The 26,200-nt window shown below is 37.5% G+C and overlaps 1 protein-coding gene across 22 annotated transcripts in view; it reads right to left on the reverse strand.

Moving 5' to 3' along the window:
• ARPP21 (cAMP regulated phosphoprotein 21) overlaps positions 1 to 26,200 on the reverse strand; it is a 199,244-nt gene that overhangs the window by 78,919 nt on the left and 94,125 nt on the right. For 20 of the 22 annotated variants that reach the window (XM_069859863.1, XM_069859866.1, XM_069859861.1 and 17 more), the window contains exons 2-9: positions 24,146 to 24,314; positions 22,418 to 22,623; positions 21,587 to 21,628; positions 20,595 to 20,684; positions 16,385 to 16,529; positions 15,066 to 15,144; positions 13,722 to 13,781; positions 12,679 to 12,819 (exon numbers count right to left, since the gene is read on the reverse strand). In XM_069859863.1, coding sequence (XP_069715964.1) covers positions 12,679 to 12,819; positions 13,722 to 13,781; positions 15,066 to 15,144; positions 16,385 to 16,529; positions 20,595 to 20,684; positions 21,587 to 21,628; positions 22,418 to 22,585 — 725 coding nt within the window. In that variant the 5' untranslated portion in view covers positions 22,586 to 22,623; positions 24,146 to 24,314. Of the gene's footprint in view, positions 1 to 12,678; positions 12,820 to 13,721; positions 13,782 to 15,065; positions 15,145 to 16,384; positions 16,530 to 20,594; positions 20,685 to 21,586; positions 21,629 to 22,417; positions 22,624 to 24,145; positions 24,315 to 24,406; positions 24,430 to 26,200 lie in introns of those variants that run through there. The other 2 variants (XM_069859864.1, XM_069859867.1) reach the window with 2 other exon arrangements.

Below are 26,200 nucleotides of genomic sequence, written 5' to 3' on the forward strand. Positions count from 1 at the left end.
GGCCACACAGCACATCCATCTACATGCTAACAACTGAGTGCAAGCAGACACATAAGTGTAGGTTTTCAAAAAGTGCCGTACACCTGTACGACATTTAGTATTGCACTGAGGCCCCATGTCTGGAATCAGTAGATCACTTGAAAAACTGAAATAGTGCTACTTCATAAAAGCTGAAGCAGGAAATACCAATTCAAGTCAATGGGACATTTTGCCATTTGAGGACTGTACTGAGAAAACCAAGAAGTATGACCCTTAAAGGCTCAGAAACCAACACACAGAGAGGGGGAAATCACACAGACTAAAAAAAAAATAAAAATAAAGTTTAGGGCATTTTTTTCATTGGTTGGTTTGGTTTTACGTAACGTTTTGACCATCCAAAATTTTATTCCTTGACATGAGTGGAAGCAAAGCACCTGTACCCTAAAAATACAACCTCACAAAACTACACTTAAATATAAACTTATTTAATATTTCCTAGAAGTTATCAGATAGCTCAGTTAGTCATTGTTCTAGCAATATATTTCAGAACAAAACATACAACATGTTTCCTCCCTCTCAGTGAAACTTTTGATTAAGTGCTATGAATGTTTAGGAGAAATCAGATCTCAGAGTAACTCAGTGCTATTTGCCATGCATCCTCAAGTAGCTAAACAGCCCCCCTTCCCACCTCCAGATCTTCCAGAAAGCATAGGCCCTTTCAGCAGGCAAGATCACCTCTCTTCTCCATCCCTCAGAAGGTTCCCTATAGCACCCAAACCCCTCACCATGCAAATCTCTCCTAAACTCCCAGAGCATCTGCGGACTCCTGCAAAGTCTGCTCACACCACTCAGAATCTTGGGAAATCTTTTTCTATTCCATTACTTTCACAGTGAAAAAAGGGAGAACATGAACTAGGAAATTACTTTTTGGTGACTGATCAGCTTACTCAACTGCCAGACAACATACATAACAGATATCAGTAAACCTCCTATCCAGTGTTTTTTTCTGAGCAGGAGCACTTCTGCATTCTTCACTGCATTACTGAGTTCAGACTGGGTGAGTGTTCAGGCAAAATCTCAATACTGCTTTCTCATTTCCAGTGGCTCTGCTCCTTCTCATGCAGCCAATGACCATTTCAATACTTTCAGCCTCATTTTAGTCTTGGCAGATCATTTTAACAGTCGTGCCAAGATATAAGTCAAGTTTCTTATTTCTGTACTTGGAACACTTTCACTGTTGGGGTAACCAAGCACAGGTTACAGGTTACCCAAAGAGGTGACAGTGCCTCCATCCTTGAAGATATTCAAAAGACATTCTGGACATGGTCAAGATGGCCCCATTTGAACACAGGGGTTGGACAAGCTGACATCCAGTGGTCCCTTCCAATCTCAACCATGCTATCATATTGTGAAATACTAAGTCAGATGTATAGTAACAGATCTATTGCAGAACAACCCCCCATCACTACCCTGTGGGTTTTGTGCCTGCTTTTTCTTTCATAATTTGGTCATTATCATTTATTATTGTCATTTTATAGTTACTTAAAAGCCATCTGCATTCCTTGCTTAAACAAAGCCCCAACAAAAGACACTTTTCTGGACTCATTCCTTGTAATGAAGCCTATATTTTGGAAAAGGTAAAGGTGGAATAAGCCGCAAAGCATTTCTGTGTGTCAGAAAGGATGAAAAAGGTTAGTATTTTGATAGCAATATCCATCATAATTTCTTTTCTTCTACTATCATTATGGTGACTTTAATGTGAGCTACTTCCATTCATTTCAGTAAAGTTCCTCTCAATTTATCTCAGTATGACAGAAAACAGAGTTTGTCCCTCAGGCATATTTTCAACATAGACTCTGTAAGGAGAATTCCTCATTACGTGCTCATTTAATGCTTTTGATTCCAAGTCAGCCATTGTAAGTAGTAATGAAAAAAACCAAAACCCTAAGTACCTTAACCAGGTATTCATTATTTAATCAAATTAAAAATTTTAAAAATATATTGCAGAGTGGTAATAGCTGTCAAGATACACAGACTAAGGAAGTTGCATGGCATTTCCTTCCACGTGCCACGCTTTGAAGCAAACTACTGTAGTCTCACAGACCTCTATTTGCATAGGGGATAAGAAACGGAATACTGGGAGGGGATGAAATCTGCATTAATTTAAAATAAGTTAATTAGCTCTGAAATAATTGGCTAAGAAAAAGGAAACACAGATACCACACCAAAAGAACAAATGGAAAGAGACAAGCATGAGCTTTGAATGCTACGGTTCTGAAGACTTAGTCACTGAATTAAGCAGAGCATACAGACAGTCTGCTGTTGTCAGGGCTGACTTACATATAGCACATAAATCTTTATTATGAGGCACATGTTTCTGACAGCACCACAGTGCACAGGCTGTTGCAAGATGCCTTTCAAAGGAAGCAACAACCTCACCATGTGTGGAAAAGATGTGTTTGCCAGTACAGTGCCTGATGTAGCTAAAAATATAGCAAGTGTTGCAGCACAAGTCATCTACAAAAGCCTTACAGGTAATAGCGAAGAAGCTATCTGAAGGAAGGTAATATAGGAAAGCAAGTTCAAAAGTGGAAAAGCTGTGGTATGCAACAGTCTAAAAATAGGAACTTTGCATTTGCAGTGCAACTTTCATTTAATGCACATAATGTGGGACAGCATGTTAATATTCCTCTCCTGGAAGAATGGCAGCATGGGATGAAAGATTAGTACGGTAATGGGGCTACGAACAGGCAAACCACCACCTCTGGGTAGCCTCATGATCATAATCTGGCAAACAAAAGTAGTAGCCGACAAAACGTTCTTACACAAGCATGCCATCAGGAGAGCAATGAGACAGCAAGAGCAGGGGAGAAGCACTGCTACCGACAGGATTCATAGAAATTGTGAAGATTTAGGGCACACTAATGCAGGTGTCCTGATGGTATAACAGTGTTTTCTTGTTATTTGCACTTGTCTTTAAATCAAAGCACCTGCTCAGTCCAACATCACACTGGCCTCTATTTTGAAGACGTGCTGTAACACAATGTGATGGCCTTTCCTGCTTTTCTAGTTTATGAATATCTACTACACCTGCCTGCTACGCTTTTTTTACTTTTATGCTGGAGGCTCCCCCAGGGCTCTGCATTATCACTGTACTAAAACTACGTAAGTATTACTGTTTCTTTGCTTTACCTTGCAGTCCAGAACTCTATCATCTGCAGTAAAAATGACTGTTTTGATCATAGAGGCATGAGAATATATATATTCTGAGAGTTTGAGCCTTTATAGAACTTAGAAGCAAATATTATCACCATCAAAAGGCCCCAATTTAATGATGAAAGGCAGAATTCAAGGCCTACAGGTTAAATTATTTTATTAAATTAACTCAGAACAATATTTTTCAAGAATGAGAGCCCAGAATTACAGCCTTAAATAGGTTTCATGTATTTAGAGGTTGATGGATGCTAAAACAGTTTCAAAATGTCAGAGTAGGAATTTAAATACAGATAATTGTTAAAGTACAGCACAGTTATCACAACTTAATACTTAAAACCACTCAAGATGACATTTCAAGCACTTGAAGGTAAATGCCTCATTAACAGATTGCTGCATTTATGGTACAAGTCACTAAGAGCTTCTGTTATGATAGTAAAAGCACATCGAAAGCCATGGTAAAAAAAAATTTAAAAAAGACCCAAACCCAACATGTACAAGACAATTCCTTCAAGGTGCTGTTTTCTGTGTAGCACAGAATAATAAAAACCTCAAATACTAAATGCTACATTTTCCTGGTTTAGAATTTTATATTCTTTAACTTTTTTTTTTATCAGAACAGCATCTGGACTCCAACCATGTGCATTTATTACTAAACAACAAGGATGTGAAGAGTCACATGTTATTTTGACAGGCATTCTTCCCCTTTCACTAGAGTTGCAGATAAGTCTGGCAGGACTGAAAGGAAGAGCCAGTAACACTACATGGAAGCTACATTCCCCATGGCTTTTTGTTCCGAGACAGCGAGGTTCACTCTGTCACTCTTGCCCACCCTTCAAGATGTTCCATCCCAGTACTCTAGCAGCACCATTCTATGATTTTATGGTTTCAGTGGGGCTGCAACCACTAGCATTTTCCATTATGAAAACAGTGGTGAAGCTTAATGTTGTAGGATGGATAGAGTCAATATACATCAAATTTCTTTCATGCCAAGTCGTTCTGTTTGTGGACCAAAGAGAGCCAGATCCTGAAAGCTTTCAAAGCACGCGGTATTTGAAGAACCTGATCTAATGTTGAGGTATCAAACCAAAACTCATGACCCTCGCAAGCTTCTCTAAAGCATAAACCCAGAAAGTCATCCTGTGTAACTTACGGATGCAAAAAACACAGTACATCTTGACTCCCTGAGAGTCTCCCTGAGTACATGCATCAATATTTGGCCCAATATTTTGGGGCCAGAACACAGGAACCTAGCTCTGAACTCTGGGAAAAGCCGGCAGGCTAACCAAGCTGAATTACCAGCTCTTCTGCTAGATAGGGCTGTCCTGCAAAGTCCTTTCTGTCAAGGACTGTTTCAGGAGCTTTGAAATGCTCTGCTGTCCTCCTGTGATCAAACTAAGATTATTTCTGTACCTGAGGGGCATGCTTCTCCTGCTCCTGCTGCTCTGGACTGGATTTAGTTCTTGATATTCAGGATGCCTATTGAGACTGAACATCTTGCACAGCACCAATTTATTTCCAGTTACTAGAGGCTCATAAGTGGTAGCATAGTTTTTTTTGCAGAATTCATTAATAGTTGATTTTAAGGATGTGCCATACTTTGTAAGTGGCTGAAAATTACAGTGTTGCATAACTGCCGTGATCTATTTAAAACCAGATTTTTCTATCTTAAAAGTTCAAAAAATAACAAGTAAGAGAGATGAAAAAAAGTAAGCAAATTCGAGAAGGCAACAATGAAGGCAAGATGGTACCTCAAAACCCAACAGGCTAATGAAGGAACTATTAGTCCACTTAAAATGCCCCATGAATTGAAATGAACAAATTTTTGTGCACACTTCTACTTCAAGCTATGAACATTTTCCCCATCTCTAGCAGGAAGGCTAATGGATCAGAAGTCATACCGTAAACAATCACTGGCCTAAAGAAGACTGCCCTTCTGAGACAGCCACATAAGGTGACCTTGGAAACAGCTAGCAGGTACAGCTGACTTTGCTTATAAAGACAAAGATTTCTCAAAATTCACGATGCTCTTTTCATTTCTAGTGATCATGTCTCATTTCCTACATTAAACACAAGGAGGGAAACACAAGCGTAAAAGGCAATTACTAAAAGCAATTTGGACAGACCACCTCTAAAATTCACTTGTTTGTGTGTCAGCATCTCATCTCTAAAATGCCCAGATTTAAAGACATTATTTCACCCACTACTGACATACAGTTACCTCTGAGAAGAGCATAGGGGCCATTTCAGATTTCCAGGTCTGTCTGCAATGATTTGGAAGTATAAATGACAAAACAGCACTGTGATTTATGGGCACTTTCCTGCTACAGCTTGGACAAACACATAAAGACATGGGTTAATTACTTACAGGAGGAAGAGCTTCCCTCAGCCAAATCACCTCCTTGCATTTCCACAGCACTCCTCCTGGGTAACCTCTCACCTTTCCATACAGAGCATGTGATAATACCTTCTATAGGTTTATCAAAACTTAGCAGTATATGTGGTGTGATTGTAAGGATAAAAAAAAAAAAAAAAGAAGAAAAAAAGACAGACTATAGATGTCTTCTGATTAATGCTTAACTAGTATTTCATTACAGTATAGGACAGCTGTAAAATACGCCCACCTTAATTATAAACAATTTAGTTTTGATATATTATGTTAGATGAAAAATTAATATTGGAGCTATTAGAACTGCTTCATTAACCCTAACATCTCATTTACAGAGTAATTTCCATGAGTCTAGTATATGGCTTACACTGATAGATGTAAGAATGAAGCCAGTATTTAAGTGTCAAATTTAGCTCAACCTCCAGTGTACAAAGTATCTTGGTTTTTTCCTTTTGTATCTTCCAGGTAAACAAGGCATGTGACTAAAATGAGAGAATGCCTGCTAACAAAAGCTGCTTTAACTCAAATATCATTAAAACAAACAAACCAAAAAACCCACAACTTTTTTTTATAAAAAAAGATGACGACTTGGAGAAAAAAGCTCCATCTCTTTCAGATGAGCATTAGGTAGTGAAATAATGAATGTGCACAACCTCAAATAACACTTTCAGCAGAGCAGTGGCAACTGTATGTCTGAAACAAATGCCTATAGCATAGTAGTAAAACATTGCTAAAATCCCTACCATTTATTAATATACAAACACTTTGAATTACTTCTCCAATAACCATATGACTTGATAAAAGAGACAGCTTTTCCACATCATATAGCATTGCAGCACATAAGGAAGCTCATGCCACTGCTGGAGGTAGACATCTCCTGAACCTCAGTGTGAGACATCTAATTCCCCATGATGCTCTTCTGCAGTATTTTTTGGTGAAGTTCCCACATGGGGATGCACTACCCAGCTCTGGGCTGCAGCTTCTGTCACAAAGGCAGAGGCCAGAAAGTAGCTCAAGGCTAAAAATTAAGTATCACAGCAATGACTTCTGGGACAAGGAACTCTCCCACCCTAAACATGACTGCTGTTGCACTGAGAAAAGTTATTTTCTAATCACCTTCCTAGTTTAATCCCAGATTGAAATAAACACTTTATTTTTGTATGCAAAAGAAAAAATCCATCAAATGCAACATAATTAGTTAGTTAAATGCTACATGTTACTACATAACTAAGTAATCTCACAGTTATCATACATTATTGTATTATTGATTACCTTACTATATTCTTAATTGCATAATGTGTTAGTTTATCTCAAACTGGAACAAAATGTCTCGGCCAATTACAGTGTTATTTCTTAGTTATACAGTTTTTCCATTTTAGTTGCATACATCTACTACTTATATTTCTCTACACATTTGTAACATATGACACTGGTATACTGACTGGGCAACAGCAATTGTAAACTAGAGGGAAAATACTGATAATCTCAGTTTCTGCTTATTTCTTAGTAGTCATGGACCAATTATTCTGTAGTGATGACAGGAAAAAGGTAAGCACAACAGGAAACAGGAATGGAGAAGACTCCATAGTTCCTTGAAGAAACACCATGCAAGGCTCCAAGGACAAAAAAAAAACAACCCAGAAATAATAGTGTTCATGTATGTTTTCCTGCATCATGTAGCTCATAAAAGCAATTCTACTCTCACATGTACACAGAGTGATGATCTCGTATGATAACGAAGATAGCATAAGATGCATAAATGCAGATGCAATACCATACAGCAAACCATTTGTTGGATAACTATTCTGTATTACAACAGGGAGGGAAACTCAGAACTGTGCTTCAAACTCTCTGACAAACATTGAATTGCTTTCACTGAGATTTTACAAAAAATAAGATATATGCATTCAGGTACACAGTTGTAGCTACTACCATATCATACACATAGCTAGAAAAGCTGTTACCAATTGCTTGCACATGGAAAACGTTCCATCTTTCCCATCAGCATACAAATGCTTAAAGAAATTTAAGTGATTAACACTGAATATGTTATTCAGTCAAAGGGGAAGGCATACTCCAAAGGCTGTAACATTTGGCACCTCAAGCAAGTCTTTTGGCACTTCAACCTCAGGCAAAAAGAAATTCTAGAAATTATTCCTCCTTGAAATCGTCAGTGCTCAGTGAACGTTATTTTATCAACATGCCCGTAGGATTCTGTACCAAAGTTCAGATTTGTATCTTCAGATGGTGAAATTGGCAGAGTGCACCTCTACTAGTGCAGATGTTATCCAAGAGATCAGTTGGCACATACAGAATAGAAAGTTAACAAGAACTTTTCTTCCGTACTTCTGATCTAAACCAACCTTACACAAAGGAGACAGAATAACACAAATTGTATGTCGTAACTAAAAAGGTCTTGTACGTTATTCAAAGTACATGTTGTATATGATTTCTCCTTCTGCTGATACAGTTAATCTCCAGATTACAAGGAACCGCTGTAATACATGTAACATATTCGTATTACCTGAAGTTTTTTATGCATCTCAAAGGCCCCCATAAACCTTCTGACTGGGCCAATATTAACATTCACATATTAACAAAATAAAAAAACCCCAAATATTACAAGAATAATAAGTCAAGATGCTTTTGAAAAAATATTAGTCATAATTGAATATGTGAGTATTGGTATAAAGTTCATAACAGGAATGTTACACCCTCAGAGCGTATGAAAATGTCTCAATACAACCATTACATATCATAAGCATTCCACCTTCTCAATTCTGATGAGCCCTGCCACTCACACAAAAATGCACATGAATGCACGTGTGGGCTGTGGTACAGACGTACTTGTCACTCAGGTGATGATCTCAGCTAAATGAAAACACTTTTCATTTATCAAGCACACCAAACACTTCTCCTGTATTTCTCCACCTATCTACAGATAATTAAATGAATGAATCTAATTGAACTGATATGCATAATAATACAAACAGTTCTACAAAAAGCTGAAGTACTTCCAGTTGTTTGAGAGGAATTATGAGAAATATACAGAACAGAAAGTGACATATACACAATTTTTTCACTCCAGTTTGGGATGGCCTGTCTAACATATTGCCTCAAATTTAAAACTTCTGCTTATATTGTATTTCAGTGTTTCCTATACATTTTAGTATATCTTTAGATAGATGACAGGCACAGATTACAGACAAATATCCACTACGAGACTGACACACAAGAGCAGTTTCATACTAAACAAAGCAGACTTCCCATTTTAAGTAGCGTTTGAGCTCTTCGACAATAAAACCCGAAACAACAACAAAAAAACCCCTTCCTCATTTTCTGATCAACTTCTCATGTAAACTACTGAGAGTAAGATTTTTAAAGTTGGACAATTTAGTTAGGCAGGACTTTGCAAGATATGAGGTCATGAAAAAATAAATTTGTCAAAGTTGTTCTTTTTTAAACTAGTCTTAATTTCAAAAATGAAACATAGAAAGACAACTTGTTTTTAAGAACTATTATTCTGTAACGAGAGCTAGAGCACAGAGAATTAACTTCATGAAGAATAACAAACATTTGGATAGTTGAGGTCACCTGTGTTTTAAAATTTCATTTCAAAAATACTATCACTTGTTCACATTCTAATAAAATAATAATAAAAGAAGGCACCTTAGATTAAGCTCCTCATCATATAGTCTTCAAACATCAAAATTATTATGGTCTTACTTGTATTTTTAAGAGAGACTTGACTGACAGTTCACTAAAGATCCAGGATTCCAGTCCTGGAGAGACTCAAGTCCTAGTGCATTTTTACCGCCATCCTCCCCTCTCTGTGAAGCAGCATGGTTGACAAGACAAGCCATAGCCCTCTTTCCAGCTACATCATCTTCAATAAGCACTTTTTCAAATTCCAAATCCCCGCAAAGCAGGTACTTTTATAGGCACAGCTACACAGAGTGGATACATGTTGTTCTAACACAGCCAATTGATGCAACGAAGGAAATGCCCTAGCTCTACTCTACCACAACATCTCTAAGTCAGTTAACAGATTTTCCCAACCAGCCCATTAATCTCAAATTCATTAACTCTTCTGACACTTGTACCTCTAAGCACCTGCAGGCAGTGAGCAGGTCTCTCCTGTTCAGGTCTCTCCTGAGCAAAATAAAGGCACCTCACTGCCTAGGGCCAGGGAACAGCTACTCATCTGCAAGTGTCAGCAGAGATGCTCGAGAAATAAGCCACACTCTACTTATTCAAGCCCATACGGTGACTCCATAGAGTCATATGCTCTTCCCGAACAGTCACACACACACAGAAGTCACAGCCAGTGCAGAATTTATGAATTCTTTATTATCTAAGAATATTTTCCCTCTCCACAGTATGCCACTACAGTGCTTTGCAAACCATATGCCATAAAGAGATAATTTATTGTCAAAATGAAAAATCTTCAGAATATCTGCCTGTGGGGCCTCTCCATAAATTCGCATAAATCTATCAAGGCTCAGGCTTACAGCACAGCATAACCACAGTGAACAGCATTTCAGCCGTTCTCCAGATTCTCCAGCATTCTGGATACTGTCCAAGCAGTAATTAATATAGTCAACACATTCCCATCATTCGGTGTTGATTCTGAACCACACAAAACTGTCTCCTCAGAGAGTACGGAAATGCAGAACACATAAAATCACACTGGATGCTTTCAGATGTGGAACTTACACAATATTTGCTGTGGATAATAAAATCTCATCAGCCTGTATTCAAACTGGATAACAACAATCTAGTTTCTGTCAGAGCCAGGGATATTTTAAAAAAACATGCCATCTCCTCCATTTATGAAAAGAAAGAGCTATTTCTACAAAGCTTTATTTTACAACAGTATCAAAATAATGTAAATAACGTGCTGGAAGCACCACGATGCAATATGAGCTTCACATAATCCAGTTACATACCATCAAATCACTGCAGAAAGGAAAAAACCTGCACTTTTTGTGGTGCTTACAAAAGAGTTGTACTCACAGTCAACAAAGGGGCAAACCCCTGGGTTTAATTCTGGAAGATCTACACAGGAGCGGTGTCAGAGCCAGTTTGTCTGGCTCCATGCCTCACCTCCATCTTGCAAGACCACAGTTGAAAGAATCATTTAATTTGTCATACTCCTGCAACATCTTGCCCGCTGAACTTGCCCACCAGGATGCTATTTCATGCCTGGTAAACAGGTAAACCACACAAGAAGCTGCAGCTTCACTAGAGCACTCGGTTACAGTTTTCACTCTTGAAGAAGACTTCAGTGTCCTTTCCAAAAGCACAGTGCAAGCATTTCCAACAGTGCATCCAGTGCTACCCGTGCCTCTGATGCACAGCCACACAAGAGCAAGGCATTATTAGATACTAATATGATACTCTCGCAATATCAAGTCAACCAGGAGAAGACAATGCTGTAAGAAAAGATCTGTAGCAGGTGATGCACTGCAGAAGTGAGACGGATGGAAAACGGAAGAACTGTAAAGAAAGAGGAGTACCTAAAAACTATTCAAATATAACTAATTGTGTTTTGTTTGAAAGAAGACTATTTGTTTGGGTTTTTTATCACTCATTTACAGCTCAAAAAGAACATCAGTCTGCTGCATACCCAGCTTTCTCTTATTTATACCCAAACATAGCCCTTGCACAGGGGCAGGTATAAACAGACATTGAGGCTAAGCCTTAGAATCCTGAGTGTTAGCTTTATTGAGCTACTGTAACTCTTCTGAAAATCAGACCGTTAGTGCATGCTTTATTCAAACCTCTAAAAATAGTAACGTCCAAGTGTTGCTTTACAGATGTTCGAGTCCCTTAGGGAGAGCCCATGAAAAGGACCTAGAACAAAATAAGTTGTCCATGATCTTAAGTTTTCTTCACACATGGAAGATTTCTAGGGCTCAGTGAAATAATGAATACCAGTGTGTTTGGATCAGGTTTTGATCTTGCAAAATTAGGTAGTCCTCTAGCCTTTTACAGGAAAATATAGGAACAATAAAAAAAGAATACTCTCTGAGTATTGATCTTGCAAAATTCGGTAGTCCTCTAGCCTTTTACAGGAAAATATAGAAACAATAAAAAAAGAATACTCTCTGAAACCTCATCTAAATACATCATCTAACTACTGGATATGTAAATAAAATAAATGCTTTCATTTTTCCTACTAATTGAATACAGGAGGTGCACAATTTTCAAATAGGGCTTCCTTGTTTCAATATCAGATATCAAAACTTCATTATCCAATTGTAATTACTTCCTCTTCATTATGCAGTTTATAGGTAAAGAGGGAGAGGAAGGTTACAGTTCAACATGGTTAATATACACAGCACTTGGCAGCACAAATTATGCTGATTAGGGAAGGCCACATGACTGCCTTTTCACTGAATTAGCCAGGGAACGTTGTATCGAGCTTTTGCTAGCTTTATGCAAGTTGATAGAGGAGAGCATAAAACATGCCAGCACAAGTTTAACCTGGCAGGAATTTCACAATGCATTTGAACCATCAGAAGGAATTTATAACCCATAAATACTCTGTGGTCAAATGACAAGATCTGAAAAGAAAATAAAATGGAACCAGGAAGGGAGAAGAGGAGGAAAAGGGAATGAGTGATGGCAGTTGGTGGAGGTGAATCAAATCCTAAATAATCAGGTTGGGCAGAAAATGACTCTTCAAGCAGGGAGAGCCAAACCAAGGGAAGAGGCAATCTTCCAAATATCATTAGGTTATTTAGGAATCATAGTTGTATGGTATCAGGTGACATGTAAAGCAACAAGCTCATTTCTGTAGCAAAGTGGTGGCAACTAAGGAGTGAGAGAAAGAAACATTCCAAGATACTGTGTGTTAAATTTCTAGTGAGAGACAAACTGAGTTGACTTCTCCTTATGTGTCTTTATACTCTTAGAAAACTTTGTAATGTGAGCTGTATCCTCCCCTGGCACTCTAGAAAACGATAAACACCATTCGCTCTTGCTACAAAAATCAAACCAACAACAACAAAAAAATAAAAAATACACCACACAGTCATAGTACAAACCAGCTCTTGTGAAAGGGAAGAGGATAAAACAATGTTGCTACTTACATTCTTGTATTGCTGGTCTTATTGATAATCACAGATTTTCCAGTCTGATCCACATTGTGATCCATTCCAAAGTAAGCTGCCACTCTGTGCACTAACATCCTCTGATACGACGACATCTGAGGAAACTTTTTATAGTGATTACTGGAAAAAAGAAAACAAATCACATTGATAACTACATTTCCCTCTGAGCTACAATTAAATGAAAACAACAATACATTTGATAACTCAGTGGACAGAAATCTAACTGAACACTTCTCCTTTCTGCACTTACATATAAATGTTTGCTACAAAAAGGCAGACAAAAAAACAATTATATTTTGAGTTTCTGATAAGCATATTTTCTTGCATTACATTGGAACAAACAAAGCTCAGCTTCCTGGTACCTACTGAGTAGGTTGGGAAGAACTTGTCCCCCCATACCTGCACAAACACTCATGGGCCCCTGCACAAACAGTCCTGGAGATCTGCCAAGATACTAGCAATATCTGTCTGCCTTTCTCCCTAAGGTCAGATGGAGGGCGACGCTGGAAGCAGCTAGTTTGGCAAATACTCCTTTTCCCCCCCTCTTACTAACAAAACATTTATTTCCATCAGTATAAGCTTTTTCTCTGCTCTTATTTTGACTCGTATATTCTAAAGCTGCAGAAACATTTTATTATAGTGAACATGTAGGAACACGACTCCCTTCTACCCAAGTACAGCTTTATCTTCCAACACATTAGAATAACCTAGCAGTGAAAAGCCACAAGGTAGTGTATTTGACCTTTCTTTGTACCAAAACTTTCGTACTTTTGGACCTAAGTGAACAAAGCCAGTGCAAGCCACTGTAAAATTATGACATAACGAAAAGTAAAAAGGTTTTAATTTATTTCAACTGTACTTTAAGCAGTACCACCATGTGTCAGGAAATAAAATACCAACATCTTGCAACGTGCCAGTGACAGCACTCAGGATTACTGTGGTCTGTACAAGCGTATCTCTGTCACAGCTCATGTTGCTACACACACATGTGACTTAATAACCAAGTGGGGAACTTGACTTACTTGTTATCACTAATAAAATCAATAATTTCCTGTTCCATTTTCAAGAGTATCATTCTGTCCCTGCCAAAAAGAAACATAAGGATTTGTGGCACCAACTACCAACAGACATTTAGTAAGAAAAAATGAATACATCAATGTTTGTATGGCAATTTTAAAAGTGCTGTCAGCCATCTCAATTAAAAATTAAATGTGCTTTGCCCTGGCACATCTGGAGAAGCCTGCATCCTGCTTTGCTGCACCTTCACCGATATACACAACAGATTCAGCTCTTCCTTGACTTCAAGTTTGGTCTGAGAGGGCTTCTAGCCACACCAGGCTGTGATCAATGCCTTGCACAGAAAGAGTCTGACTGCTATTTCGTCCTTTTTCACCTTTTTTTCTGGTGGAAAATGAGATTTCCAGCTAATGTAGCTCTTCGTGAGGAGAGCTACTACCAGATATTTTCAACATTTTGTCTGAGATATATCTTCAATGAGGCATTGATCTGCAGGCAAGAAGACTGGGCACATCTAATCCAATTAGAGAGAGCACAAAAGAGAACCATGTCTTTGAACCATGGTTCCCTGGAGGCAATGCTACAGCACCTCTCAGTCAAAATGCTCCATTTTCAACTGGCTAGTCTCAGATGTTCCCTTTCCCTCCCTGTCTTGCCAAAAACATTCAAAAGTTTCCCCTGCATATTCCCAAACATATATTTTTTCTAAGGTTGACAAGAGTCCATCACTCTAGCTCTTTTGAACTTTCTCATTTTTTTGCAGATGAAATAATTCAAGGACCTTAACTTATTTATACAAGTGGTTAATCCAATTACTACTAGTTCTAGTAGAATTACATATACTTATTTAATGGATTCAATTAAAATGAATGTTGAAAATCATAATGTATAAAAATGTTATGGATCCTTCCTTAGGCATTCAGGGACAAATTTAATGTTAAAACGAGCTTGCTGCTCCAAAAAAAACCCTATGGGAACACCAAGAGCAGGATTTGGCTCTGTGAACAGGATTTTAATTGCACACAGCAGTGCCCAAAGAAAATTACTATATATTCACATACAAATTCCCAACTGCAATGGTTATAATATATTACTACATGTAGAGCTACATGCAGGAAGGTAAGGATGAAGACCAAATGTCACTGAAAGTGAAATTACGCAATAGAAGACCGGACAGGGGAGTAGAAGTCAATTACTTTTTATAGCTTTTTAGCCAGTTAACAGCCTAACTCCACATTTTCCCTCACAGACATCTCCAGAACTAATAAAACATAGTGTATAGTTACAGGAACTCGGAGACCACCAGCTATAATTTCAGGAGTGCCAGCTTTGATGCAGAATATACCTACCTGGGGTTATTCTTCAATGTGTTAATGAGAAACTCATGCAAATCTATGCCTGTTGAGTCTGTATACTCTTGACTGCAATCTGAAAAATAAAAACAAAACACCCCCCATTTCATTTCAAGAGTTACGATTAAGCTATGCTGCAAGCCAAAACCCACTTCCAGTAACAATGTGAAAGAAAATGTTCATTTGGAGTTCAGCCAAGAAAAATCTATGCTTGGAAACATCATGTAGATCTTCACAGTTCATCTGTACTGTTCTTCTGAGAACATAATACCAAAACCAGACATCAACAGAAAGTGCGGGTCATGCAAAAATCACGGGAAATCTTCAATGCCACTCAAGACCCTGTCAAGTTCTTCCTTTAAAATACTAAATACAACTAAATAAAAAAATAAAGAGAAACAAAAAGTTTTATTCATCAATATGTCTTTGCATCACTTAATAAACTCTGTACACACCAAAAATGAGGCATCATGCCAGTGGGAATTCTATTTGCATTAAAAGACTGAAATCCAGTGACACCTGAGAGTGGGCAGGTAATAGGGATGCGTGACATTAGTCAGAATTAATTTCTGAGCTTTGCTATATTGCCTGACTCAAAAGTACAGACAGATCCTCAAGCTGGCATGAACTGTGAGAGCTCCATTGAAGTCAACTGACAATTCACATCAGCTGTGGATTCACACCCAGGTAGGTAATTATTATTTTTAAAAGATTACACTACAACTTTGTACTATGGATTAATAAAAAGTTTTGGGTTTTTTTTTTAAATAACAAATTTAGATACAAAACCTTTTCTGGAGAATTCTTAGTAGGTTATAGTAGTAGATTGCAATGCAGGCTAAAGGTCATGGTCTGATTTCCTTATAGCATTTAAGAGAAATTCTCCATGAGAGAGGAGCAATAGTGAAGAGGATCACTCCCTCCCGCCTACATTGCACAAATAAGATGACAACATACTACCACTTATGAGGGGAAAAAAGCATATTAGTCTTACACTCATTATATAATCATGCATGTATTTACATATATATGCGTCTATACCAACACAGTTAAGTATTTAGAAGAATTATTTTGCATTGAAGAAAATTAATACCCTCCAGTACCAAAACTTGGTGTGGAAGGTTTCTTCACTTTCAAAGCCCAACGTTTGCATGAAAAACACTCTCCTGCATACACATTTCAGGTTCAGAATTTTCACAATGTATGAAAAAACTTCTACTGTGTATTTATATACAAATTAAAAAACGCATGCTTATAAAAATACCCAATCATTTTTGTAACAGTAACGATGGCAATTTAAATATTTTTAAGTTCACCTTTTGATAACATCCTGATCTTGGTTTTTTCACTGTTTTTATCTTTATTTTTATCCTTCTCTTTTTCTTTCTCGGAGTCATCTTTACTAGATTTATCTTCTTCTTGCAAGCTAGAAAAACTTGAAAGCTGTAGTTGGATTGATTCCTGTTGGGGGGGAAAAAGAGAGATAAATTTAGGGCCAGATTCAGTAAGTTTCCCATGGCTCCCAACCTGTAGAGATTTGCATTGAACTATGTGTAGCTAGAAAAGCTGAAGCCAGATACATTTCATTCCTATTTGAAAAACAGATTTTCTTTTTATGAGAATAAAGTTATCTCAGAGGCCAAAGTCTAATAAGTGTGTTTCTTCCTTAATATTTGAATACTATAAATTTTTAGTCTACCTATATAAAAGGCAATATATTATTCTACACTTCAGTAACTGTCATTTAAGACTTAGTAAAACAGTGAAATACATTTTACATTGCCTCTCTTAAGTAATTCTAAAAATTAATCAATCCTACACATGTTAAGTGATAATCGATGGATAGACATCTGAAAAATAGAATTTTTTTTCCCTGACTTAAAACCCCTGCATATGAACCAATCTGCATATGTAACCGCAGTATCAGCTACGCTGAGTTTTCAGGCTCTGATTGTGGAAGAGTGATATCATATTATAAACTCGGTTGTCTACAAGAAGGCTTACTAATGTACAGGTACTTTGTATTTAAAGACCTGTGCAAACACGACTTCAACAAAAGGGCTGAAACAGTGTTGCTATTTTCAAACAAGTTGTGGTAAGTGAACTTCTCCAGGGCATCACAAGTTTTATGCTCAAAAATTAAGTATTTCAGAGACAATAAGTCCCTTTGAAAGCCTGCTTCAGCTTTAAAAATTAAAACTGAGAATTCAAGCTGGTTTGCATTTTCTGATTTGCTTTAAAGAGCCTGTTATTTCCCACTTACAATGTTACTTCATACTGGCTTTGTTTTAACAAAACACAGCTTGCTTTCTTTTGAATTTGCAAAGGCATAATTTGTATATTTCAAGAAATTCCCGTCTGGTTGGACAAAATTGAAGGAAGCATGCGTCTGTATCCATACTCTTTTGAAGAAAAAAATGGCCAAATAATACTGTATGCTTAAGTGGTGTAAATATGCACTTTTTAATTAAGCTGTCACAAAACTGCCTGGCAATGCTGTCTTCTTTCATAGAAGAGAGTCCTGTACAACTGATCATTTTTTGGCATCATGTTAATGAAAACCAAATTCACCAACAGTGGAGAAATCGGAATTTCCTGAAATTCCTTTCCTTAACAATATTTCAAAGAATACTAGCATACCAAAAGATCAACACAAAACTTTAAAGTAAGGGGTGTTCGTTTTAAGCAACGAGACTATTATGAATGAAAAATATGTTTTCCATAATTATTACAAACATCAGGTTGCTGAATCTTTTAAAAGAACTACAAATCAGCCACCAAAACACATGTAAGACAAGATCCTAACAGAACAAGTTATCAGCATAAACATGCCACAGTAACACAGAAATTGGGTAATTTCTCAGCCTAATCTTTACTGACTTGTTAAATTTGAATGTGGCACAAAACACTTGAGATGAAAAGCACTGTAAAAGATAAACAAAGCCCTATTGCCAAAATTTAACCTGAACTACTGTCCTTAATCCCCGCTTCTGTTAGTTTTGGCTGACAGTATTGGTGGAAAAATGAGTGTACACAGGGAAAGAATTCCTGTAATTTGAGACAAGTATACATTGAAAAATGTTTGCTAACCTGCTCACTTGCACTCAGAGGACTAACATTAGGCCTGCTTTCTTTCACTTGAAATGCTAGTTTGATTTCTCATTCAAACAACAAACTTTGAATTAGTCACTGCCAAAAGACGCTGAAAGATAACTCTGATTCCCTGCACTGCCCAGAGCAGAGCAACTGTGCCACTAGCTTTTCAAAACAGGAGAAAAATGTAGCTGGCCATGCTGTTCCCAGGACATTAATCCTAGCCTTCACAGGGGTTGTTAAAATGCACTTATGGAAATCAAAACGACAGACTTGACACATAAGCAACACATGCGAACATACAGTAGGTACTGTCTTACATGTAACATAATACTTGATCATTTGCACTAGAAGAAACACACAAAAGGGCTGTAGAGTCGTGAAAGCAAGCTACTGTATATTTTCTTAGACTTTTATTTATTTTTTCAATAATAAAATACAATATTAATAAATACATTGATACAAGATAAGTATAGTGAACAACAAAATAAATGTTCAAATTGCAATAATACACTTCTTGGTCATTTGTATAACATTAAAGGCAGCATTCCTTTTAAGTAAGGACATAGTGAACCGTCAGGTAAGCGTTCAAGATCAAGTAATACAGGTAAACAAGATTTTCCCTTTACAGGAAAATGAAGGCAAGTATTCAAATATAAATACAAACATCAAGTCTGCAGTACAATCCATACTTAGTAGTTCTGGCTATGTACCCTGTACATTCTCTGGTAATTAATTCTCTGTGCTTTGTAAACCAGTAAGATAAAATAATAATTAAAAGAAAATAATAATCCAAACAGAAAATAAGCTTAGTCTCCTCTCAAGTGAATGCAAAGCAATTCAGTTGGCACAAAACTTCCTGTATCCTTCAGCCAGTCCAAGGAGGAGCTTGTAGGTCCAGCTTTCCATGGCAAAGCTGAGCCGTGTTCATTTGGAAGTGGTCAGGGACTACACTTGTGCTGTCGCTATCTAATTATTTACACCAAGCCAATTGTGTCTTAAGGAAATGGATGCTGGGGTCCAGGGAGACACTGTATCTCCCATAAATGTTTTGATATGGTCAAAGAAATCTTTGCTGCAGCTGGTCAAAGTTAGGTAAGAGCAGAAGCTGTGTGTAACAGGAACCCCTCCTCTGCCTGGCATCAGGGTGCAATCCTGACAGAGATTTTACCTCAAAAACTGCCAGTCTCCCTGACGTTTAATACAGGTCCTGTGTAGCACATTATAAACTACCACACAATGATTAATACAATCTCTTTATATTATTCTCCTTTTCATTCTCCATTAAACAATAGAAAATACAAATGAAAGCAGAACAAAAGCCACACATCTTGAGTAAGGCAAGCTAAGCAGAACGTCTATACCTACAAAAGAACAACTGATAAAATAACCTGCCCATCCGCTGCATAAGCATCATTGTAGAGCAGAAGAACATGTAGATGTTCCCCTGCTAAACAACCTGGTTTTTGGTCTTTCACAAGAAAGTTAAAAAAAAATAGAAAAACCTCTCCATACTTATGAGCTAAGAGGAGAGCTGGATTTGTTTCATTTCAAGTCAACAGAAAAAATAGTAAGAAAGTACACTTAAATATGATTTTTTTGTTTGTTTTTGTGCTAAAGCTCACAAGAAGTCACTTGCTCAAGCTCTCTTGATGGCTCATCTCATTTGCATATAAACATCCCATAAATTACAGGCAATATTCATGGTATTTTGGTTTTGGGGATTTTTTTAAGCCTTGCTTTTACCAGGCAAGCAAAGAAAGGTATATGAGGTTTTTACTTTGGCTTCTTAGGGTATTTTTTGAAGTTAATCTACAAAGACTGCCACCAGTGTTATTGTCTGAGGTGCAGGGCACAGAACTCTACCAGCTGCTGGGAATACAACACTACCAGTACAGATAAATTCAATCACACGCTTTTTGATACTGGAAGATCTACACCAAAAGTTTGGAAAATAAATGCCACTTGGCTCTACCAAGGTATTTGAGAGACTGAAGGATCTGTGAATTTTATGTGAATTGTGACACTGATATGAACTGGAGTCTCAGAGGAACCAGAATCCAGAGCACATTCATAACTGAATCTGGTGCAGCCTCGAAAGAGATAGCCTTAGAGAAAAGAACATATTAATATTCTTTTTTATTGTTATTATATTTTTTATTTTAAAATCTGAATTCTTTTGAATTCTTTTCCATTTGCTGAAATTTTCAGGGGGTCTGGAAAAAAAAGCAAACAACACCCTGTGATATACTATAAAACTAATATTTCAAAATAAAGTTCACGCTAAACCAGAAAACTTCATAAAAATGTGTTCATTGTCAGATGTAATTTTCCCCCAAGACAGACATTGTTAAATGCCCAATTAAGTAACACAATCATGCAATTGAACATAGAGGTCAATCATGCAGCTAACACTAATGATTGCAAGTGTACCTGATTATCATGAAGGTTTTCCACTCCTGGGCGAGGGGATGACTCTTCACACACAGCGAGACTCCGTACGAGTTTTCCTTTAGTTCCTGACTAAGAGAGAAAGAAAACAAAACAGAGAACACTACTACTGACCCCATGTCATGTAAGTGGCACACATCAGCTCTCCCTAAATAACCCAAATAACCCACACAGAGAGCAAAACTGTACCTATTTTCAATGCAGATAGAAAAGGATTCTAAGCTATGAGCCACTTGCCACAGAGGGGAGGTGGTAGGTTTCTTTTTGCTTTCAATAGTATCTGCTACAGTTCACTCACTTTCACCAAAACCATCACAGTAAAGAATAGATAATCCAACACCGAACATAATTTAACATAAAGTTAAATTCACAGGTTCCTACTGTGATTTGGTTTTGGGGTTTCTTCGTTGCTTCGTTTGGGTGGGCATCCTTCCCTGCCCCTCCCTTCTTCTGGCAGTATTATACCCAAAGAGCACGGATGTCTCAGTTTTATGGATCTGCCCTTGGAAAATTAAAAGAAGGTTTGGGGTTTGCTTTTTCTTTTGTTCCTCGAAGCTCCTTCCCTCTGCCCTTAAGGACCCAGCCAGTCTCTGCTTCTTTATGTCAAGATTAGTCCATTGCAATAAAATTCAGACAAAATCATTAATTATTACAGCAAAAAGAACGAGCTTTTTCCTTCCCCGCTGGTGCATACAAGCTGTCTAACGCAAGCAGGGAGAAAGTCCATCAGCATCTAAGTATGATGGATGAATAAAGGGGAGACCAAAACGTTTTACCTAAAGGAACTCCTCTGCCTTTGTGCAACAAGATTATGGGCTAAGGTAGGAGGAAAAAAGAACACAAGCCAAAAAAAAAAAAAAAACAATGACCACACAAGAAAGGCCATCATTTCCATTTCCACTGCAGACAGACAGATGATTGAAATTTTTTTATTCTACCATGACATGCAATTCCAAACAAAGATGGACTGTTACCTTGGACCTCTTTTTCTGCTGGTTCTGATTTGTACCTCGTTTCTGTGTATAGCAAAAAAAAAAAAGCAGCAGTTATCACTACAGTGGAAAATGTGAATGACATTGCCAATAAACAGATTAAATTACTCCTAAAATGATATTTTAATCAGTTGCTCACTGCAAAAGTAACTTCCCAAAACCCAGTATGGAAAGCAGGGAAAACCAAGAATCATCTCTATTTACTTTATTCATTTTAAAAGCAACAAAAACACACTGCATAGTGTTCTGTAATTTTGCGTACAATAAAAATGTAAGAAAAGGCACGCTTAAGTATATACTCCCCCTTTCCAAGTTCTTCTTAAACTGTGTCTCCCCTTTCATTTTTATATACAATTTAGTAAAAAGCATTAAAATCCCCTTATCTGATAGTCTTGTTATCAAATTACCTTCTTAGGCTTTGCATTACAACTTTTTGTTGGCAGTAACACCTACAAACCAAACCACACATTAAGTAATTATTCATTAGTATTACCTGTCAATTCATTCAAGGTAGTTTTCTAAATTCCCAAAGAGGGACAACAGTCATATTTCACCAAGCCTTAAACAAAGACATCTAGGAAATTAACTTCTCAGAAAAATTAATAACATAGCAGCCTAAAGAGCTTGAAAAGTCTAATGAATAACATTATTTTATAGGGAGAAAAAAGGAACCAAAATAAGTAAGTAAAAAAAGACAGTCTTAAAATTATGAGAGAAATATGGGTAGTGTAGACAATGAAAAAGATCATAGAAATGAAAAAGCAATGGTAACATGCTGACATTTAATGAACCCATTCACTCTTCCCATCTTACCTGCAGCTCTGTCTTGGCATCACTCAGCTTCTCTTCCTTCTCCTCTACTTCCAAGCTTTCAGATTTATTAAGGATACAGTGGTCTGGGTTCGCTTCGGAAATGGCAGACTCCTGCTCTGTTGCAGTTTCCTCTGCTGTCTCCTGGTTCAATTTACCTTGCTCAGACATTCTTCCAGACAGAAATTAAAATAACAAGATTTGGTGACCTGAAAGGTCACAATATCACAACACACACACACACAAAAGAATACCAGGGGTGAATTTTTTTTTTTTAATTCTCAATTCAATAATTTAATTTTTTTTTATAAAGGCACAAAAACATGCAGCTCAGGAGTGGAAAGCTATCTATGTCCCAGATGAAGAGATGTACTGAATTGACTACTGGATAACAACAGAACGGTGTCAGGTTAAAGAAGCAGAGCACTGATCTAAACAGTCACTTCCAGTGCTCTCCTCTACATATTTTTTTCCTCTTTTTTTCCTTTTTATTTCAATAAAATGAACAGCCAAACAAACGAAACAAACAGATAGATAAACCAAGTGTGAGCAACAACGCTGTTTTTAGCATTCTGTCATGTTTTTGTACATAGCAGAAGCCCACAGTGCTCACTACTAGTCTATATGCGTGTGAGTGTGTGCGTGCTTTTGAAGAGGTAATAATTCAATATAAATATGAAATCTCAATTTGGCAATAAAGCTCTCAGGGTCAACATTTTCAGGCATCCAACCGACAGCTCCATTATTAAAATCCTAAGCCTCTTCCCAAACCCCATGTCACTTTATAAAAATCCTAGAGGAAGCCCTTGGCAGGTATTTCTAATGATGATACCTTAACTGAACTGCATTTACTTTCAGCTCACAATGGGTTGTTGTACAGAAGCTTTAAAGGCTTTTCAAAGTTAAAACCTATTATTATTTTCTTTCCCTTTCTCTCTCTCTCTCTCCCCCTCCAGATCCCTCTTGAAGCCTCCCCCACTGATCAATTGTCAAAATGAGACTCATGAATAATTTAACTTTTCTTCCCCCATCCATTTGGCTTAAGAATTATCTTCAGGAAAAACAACTGCAGTTGAGAATGGGTCTTTTACACTACCTTCCACTTCAACAATGAAACAGCGGCTATCAAGCAAAAATCACGCTTTGCCATGTTCTTTTTACGGCTTGTAATTGACATTCAACAGATCCGATGTCACTTATCTTCTGGTTTTTTAAGCTATATTTTAAGTGAAACAATAAGACGTACTGAGTTTTAAAAACTCACTTACAATTTTTTCTTTTATTTCCACACTGTAAGAAAAGAAAATAATAAAAGCTTTCCTACATAATCTCCTATTTGAGAAGGATTGTGGATTTCACAAGAAATGAAGCTACACGGTTCATGAATAAACTGACTGGAATACGAAGTTCACAAATGAGCTCACTGTAAAAAAATTCAAGGTTTGGGTTGTCCTCCTTCCTCCTACTGCCCTCCCCAAGAAATCCCATGGTATTGGCTATTCTGCAGTTAAAACTGAAACTTGATTGCTTTGCTAAAGATTCAAAACATGATGAATGGCACAACCTGAAAGTGGTATATTAAACAGCCCTTAATTTGTTAAGGATTTACATCAAGAAATGCACATGCATGCCCAAGTTCTTCACACGCATATAACTCCCCACCTCATCTACAGTGTTCCCCAAAACAATTACACTCATAGCTTAACAGCTGCACCAATAAAAGCAATTTACCTGAAAAACTGCTATAATTCCCACTGCCTTTCCAGCGTCTTCTGTTGCTCTTCACTGGTTAAGTCCACACAAATGATCAATAACAATGTGAGTCCCATGTCCCCATTAACAGTTCAGAGTGCCAATCTCCATGCTGGTCCTTCACAGAGCTTGACGGATCATAGTCAACCTAAAAAAAGACAATAAATAAATAACAATGGTAACAATTGTGGTACAAGGTAAGGATGCAATGGATAGGACCAGATTTCTAACACTAATGACCAGCTTCAAGCAAATCACTTTCACAGCTTGATCCAGTTCCACCTGTCTCAAAAGCGCCTGCTTCTTCTCTAATGAAGGCTAGAGCCGGCTGTTCAAATCATAACAGCTCCTACGCAAGAAGCTAAAATTAACAATTGCATTATGCACTGAAGATTACTCATTTCAATTTTAACCTTTTTCAGTGAATTCCAGCACTTTTCATTAAAAAAGCATATATACATATTTATATGTAAGTTCATCTGTTTGCTTCAACAGAAATCAATGAGGGTATGAGGAAAAAAAGGCTTGCCAGCTTTTCAACTATGGCTTCTGATCCAATTAAAATTTCTGTAGTCAAACATTATTGAATAAGAACCTAGGTGGGAGCTTTAAAAAAGCGACCTCCTTTGCCAGGGTAGTGAATCAAGATTTTCAATTAATGAGCTGAAAAAAGTTGAGATGTTCAAGAATGGGAGGAGGAGGAGAAGAAGGAAGAAATCCTATTTCCTGAACAACAGACACTAGAAAAACTTCTTTTGAGGCACTGTGTCAGGAGGAAAAAGGAGATCTCCACGTTACAGTATGGAAATCAAGCCTGAAGGAAGAGTTGCCTCAGCAATGCAATTTATGCTGTTCATCAGGATTGTGTTTGCCAGCTGAATAGCTGACCTGCCAGAAAAGGCACAATTTGGGATGAGTCAAACTGGTTTACAAGCCATGGCCGCGTGCCGAACTGCCTTAATACAATCGGCACCTTTTCAAGGCTTGCACATGAATCATGGTTCAAGTCAAAAAAAACCCAGCAGATAGGAGGAGACACATCATTTTACTTGCGGGGAAACAAAAAAAGCTGAAAGCATCTCACTCTAACATTAGACTCTTTGTTTCTGAGACACATTTTAAACTGTGCATGGTTGCAATTGCTGTATGGTACATGGCAGTGCACTGGAACTCATCACATTAAGAGAGATGAATTTCATGCACCAGAAATAGAATTTAGTCTTTCACAAAATCAAGGCGCTCCAAATCAGGAGCTCAGATGCACAGAGGAGACCAGCCGGCAGTTCTATAAACCAGCACTGTCAGCCTGAAAATCTATACACTTAAAAATATTTCTTTTCCTCAAATCACGTGATTTATACAGAGCAATACAAAGTATATTTTCCCACTCACTTTTCATTGCTTCTCGCAGGACATTTTAGAAATTCTCCCTCATTGACAAACATAGGATCATGATGGGAGTGGCAAAGGAACAACACAGGAAATTATGCCTAAACAATCACATGCAAATGTTATTTCACAGAGCTAATACTCAGAGAAAAGAGTGAATAAACCACTGATCTAAAAACCTTTAACCCTTCCATTAACCCTTTCCCTCACACTTCCAAAAGAAAGAGAAGAAATATCAATCAAAGCCACAAACCAAAACCTGCAAGGAAATAGTGTGTTACAGTTTCACCTGGAAAACTGCCATCTAGGGGTAGACAGTCACAATCAGAAATCTCCACAACTAACTCAAAAAATAGATAGCTGTACAAAAATCAGGACACAAAAACATTATTTCAGGATTCTTCAGTGTTACCAAGTGTAGTAAATTAACTACTCATAAGACAAACAAACACAGCAAAACAAAAGCCAGACAACAAACCCACCAACCAAAGTGTATGATACCCAGCAAGCAGAGATCTGCCAAGACATCATTTAACAGCATTTCTGGTCTCGGACCAGAGAGGTTCAACATAATTTTATCACGCTTTACCAAGACCATATTTCTTCATAAGCTGAGCTCCCCATATTGCTATACTTCAGAACTCT

This window comes from Phaenicophaeus curvirostris, chromosome 6, assembly GCF_032191515.1.
Source record: "Phaenicophaeus curvirostris isolate KB17595 chromosome 6, BPBGC_Pcur_1.0, whole genome shotgun sequence".
In the NCBI taxonomy this organism is placed as follows: Eukaryota; Metazoa; Chordata; class Aves; order Cuculiformes; family Cuculidae; genus Phaenicophaeus; species Phaenicophaeus curvirostris.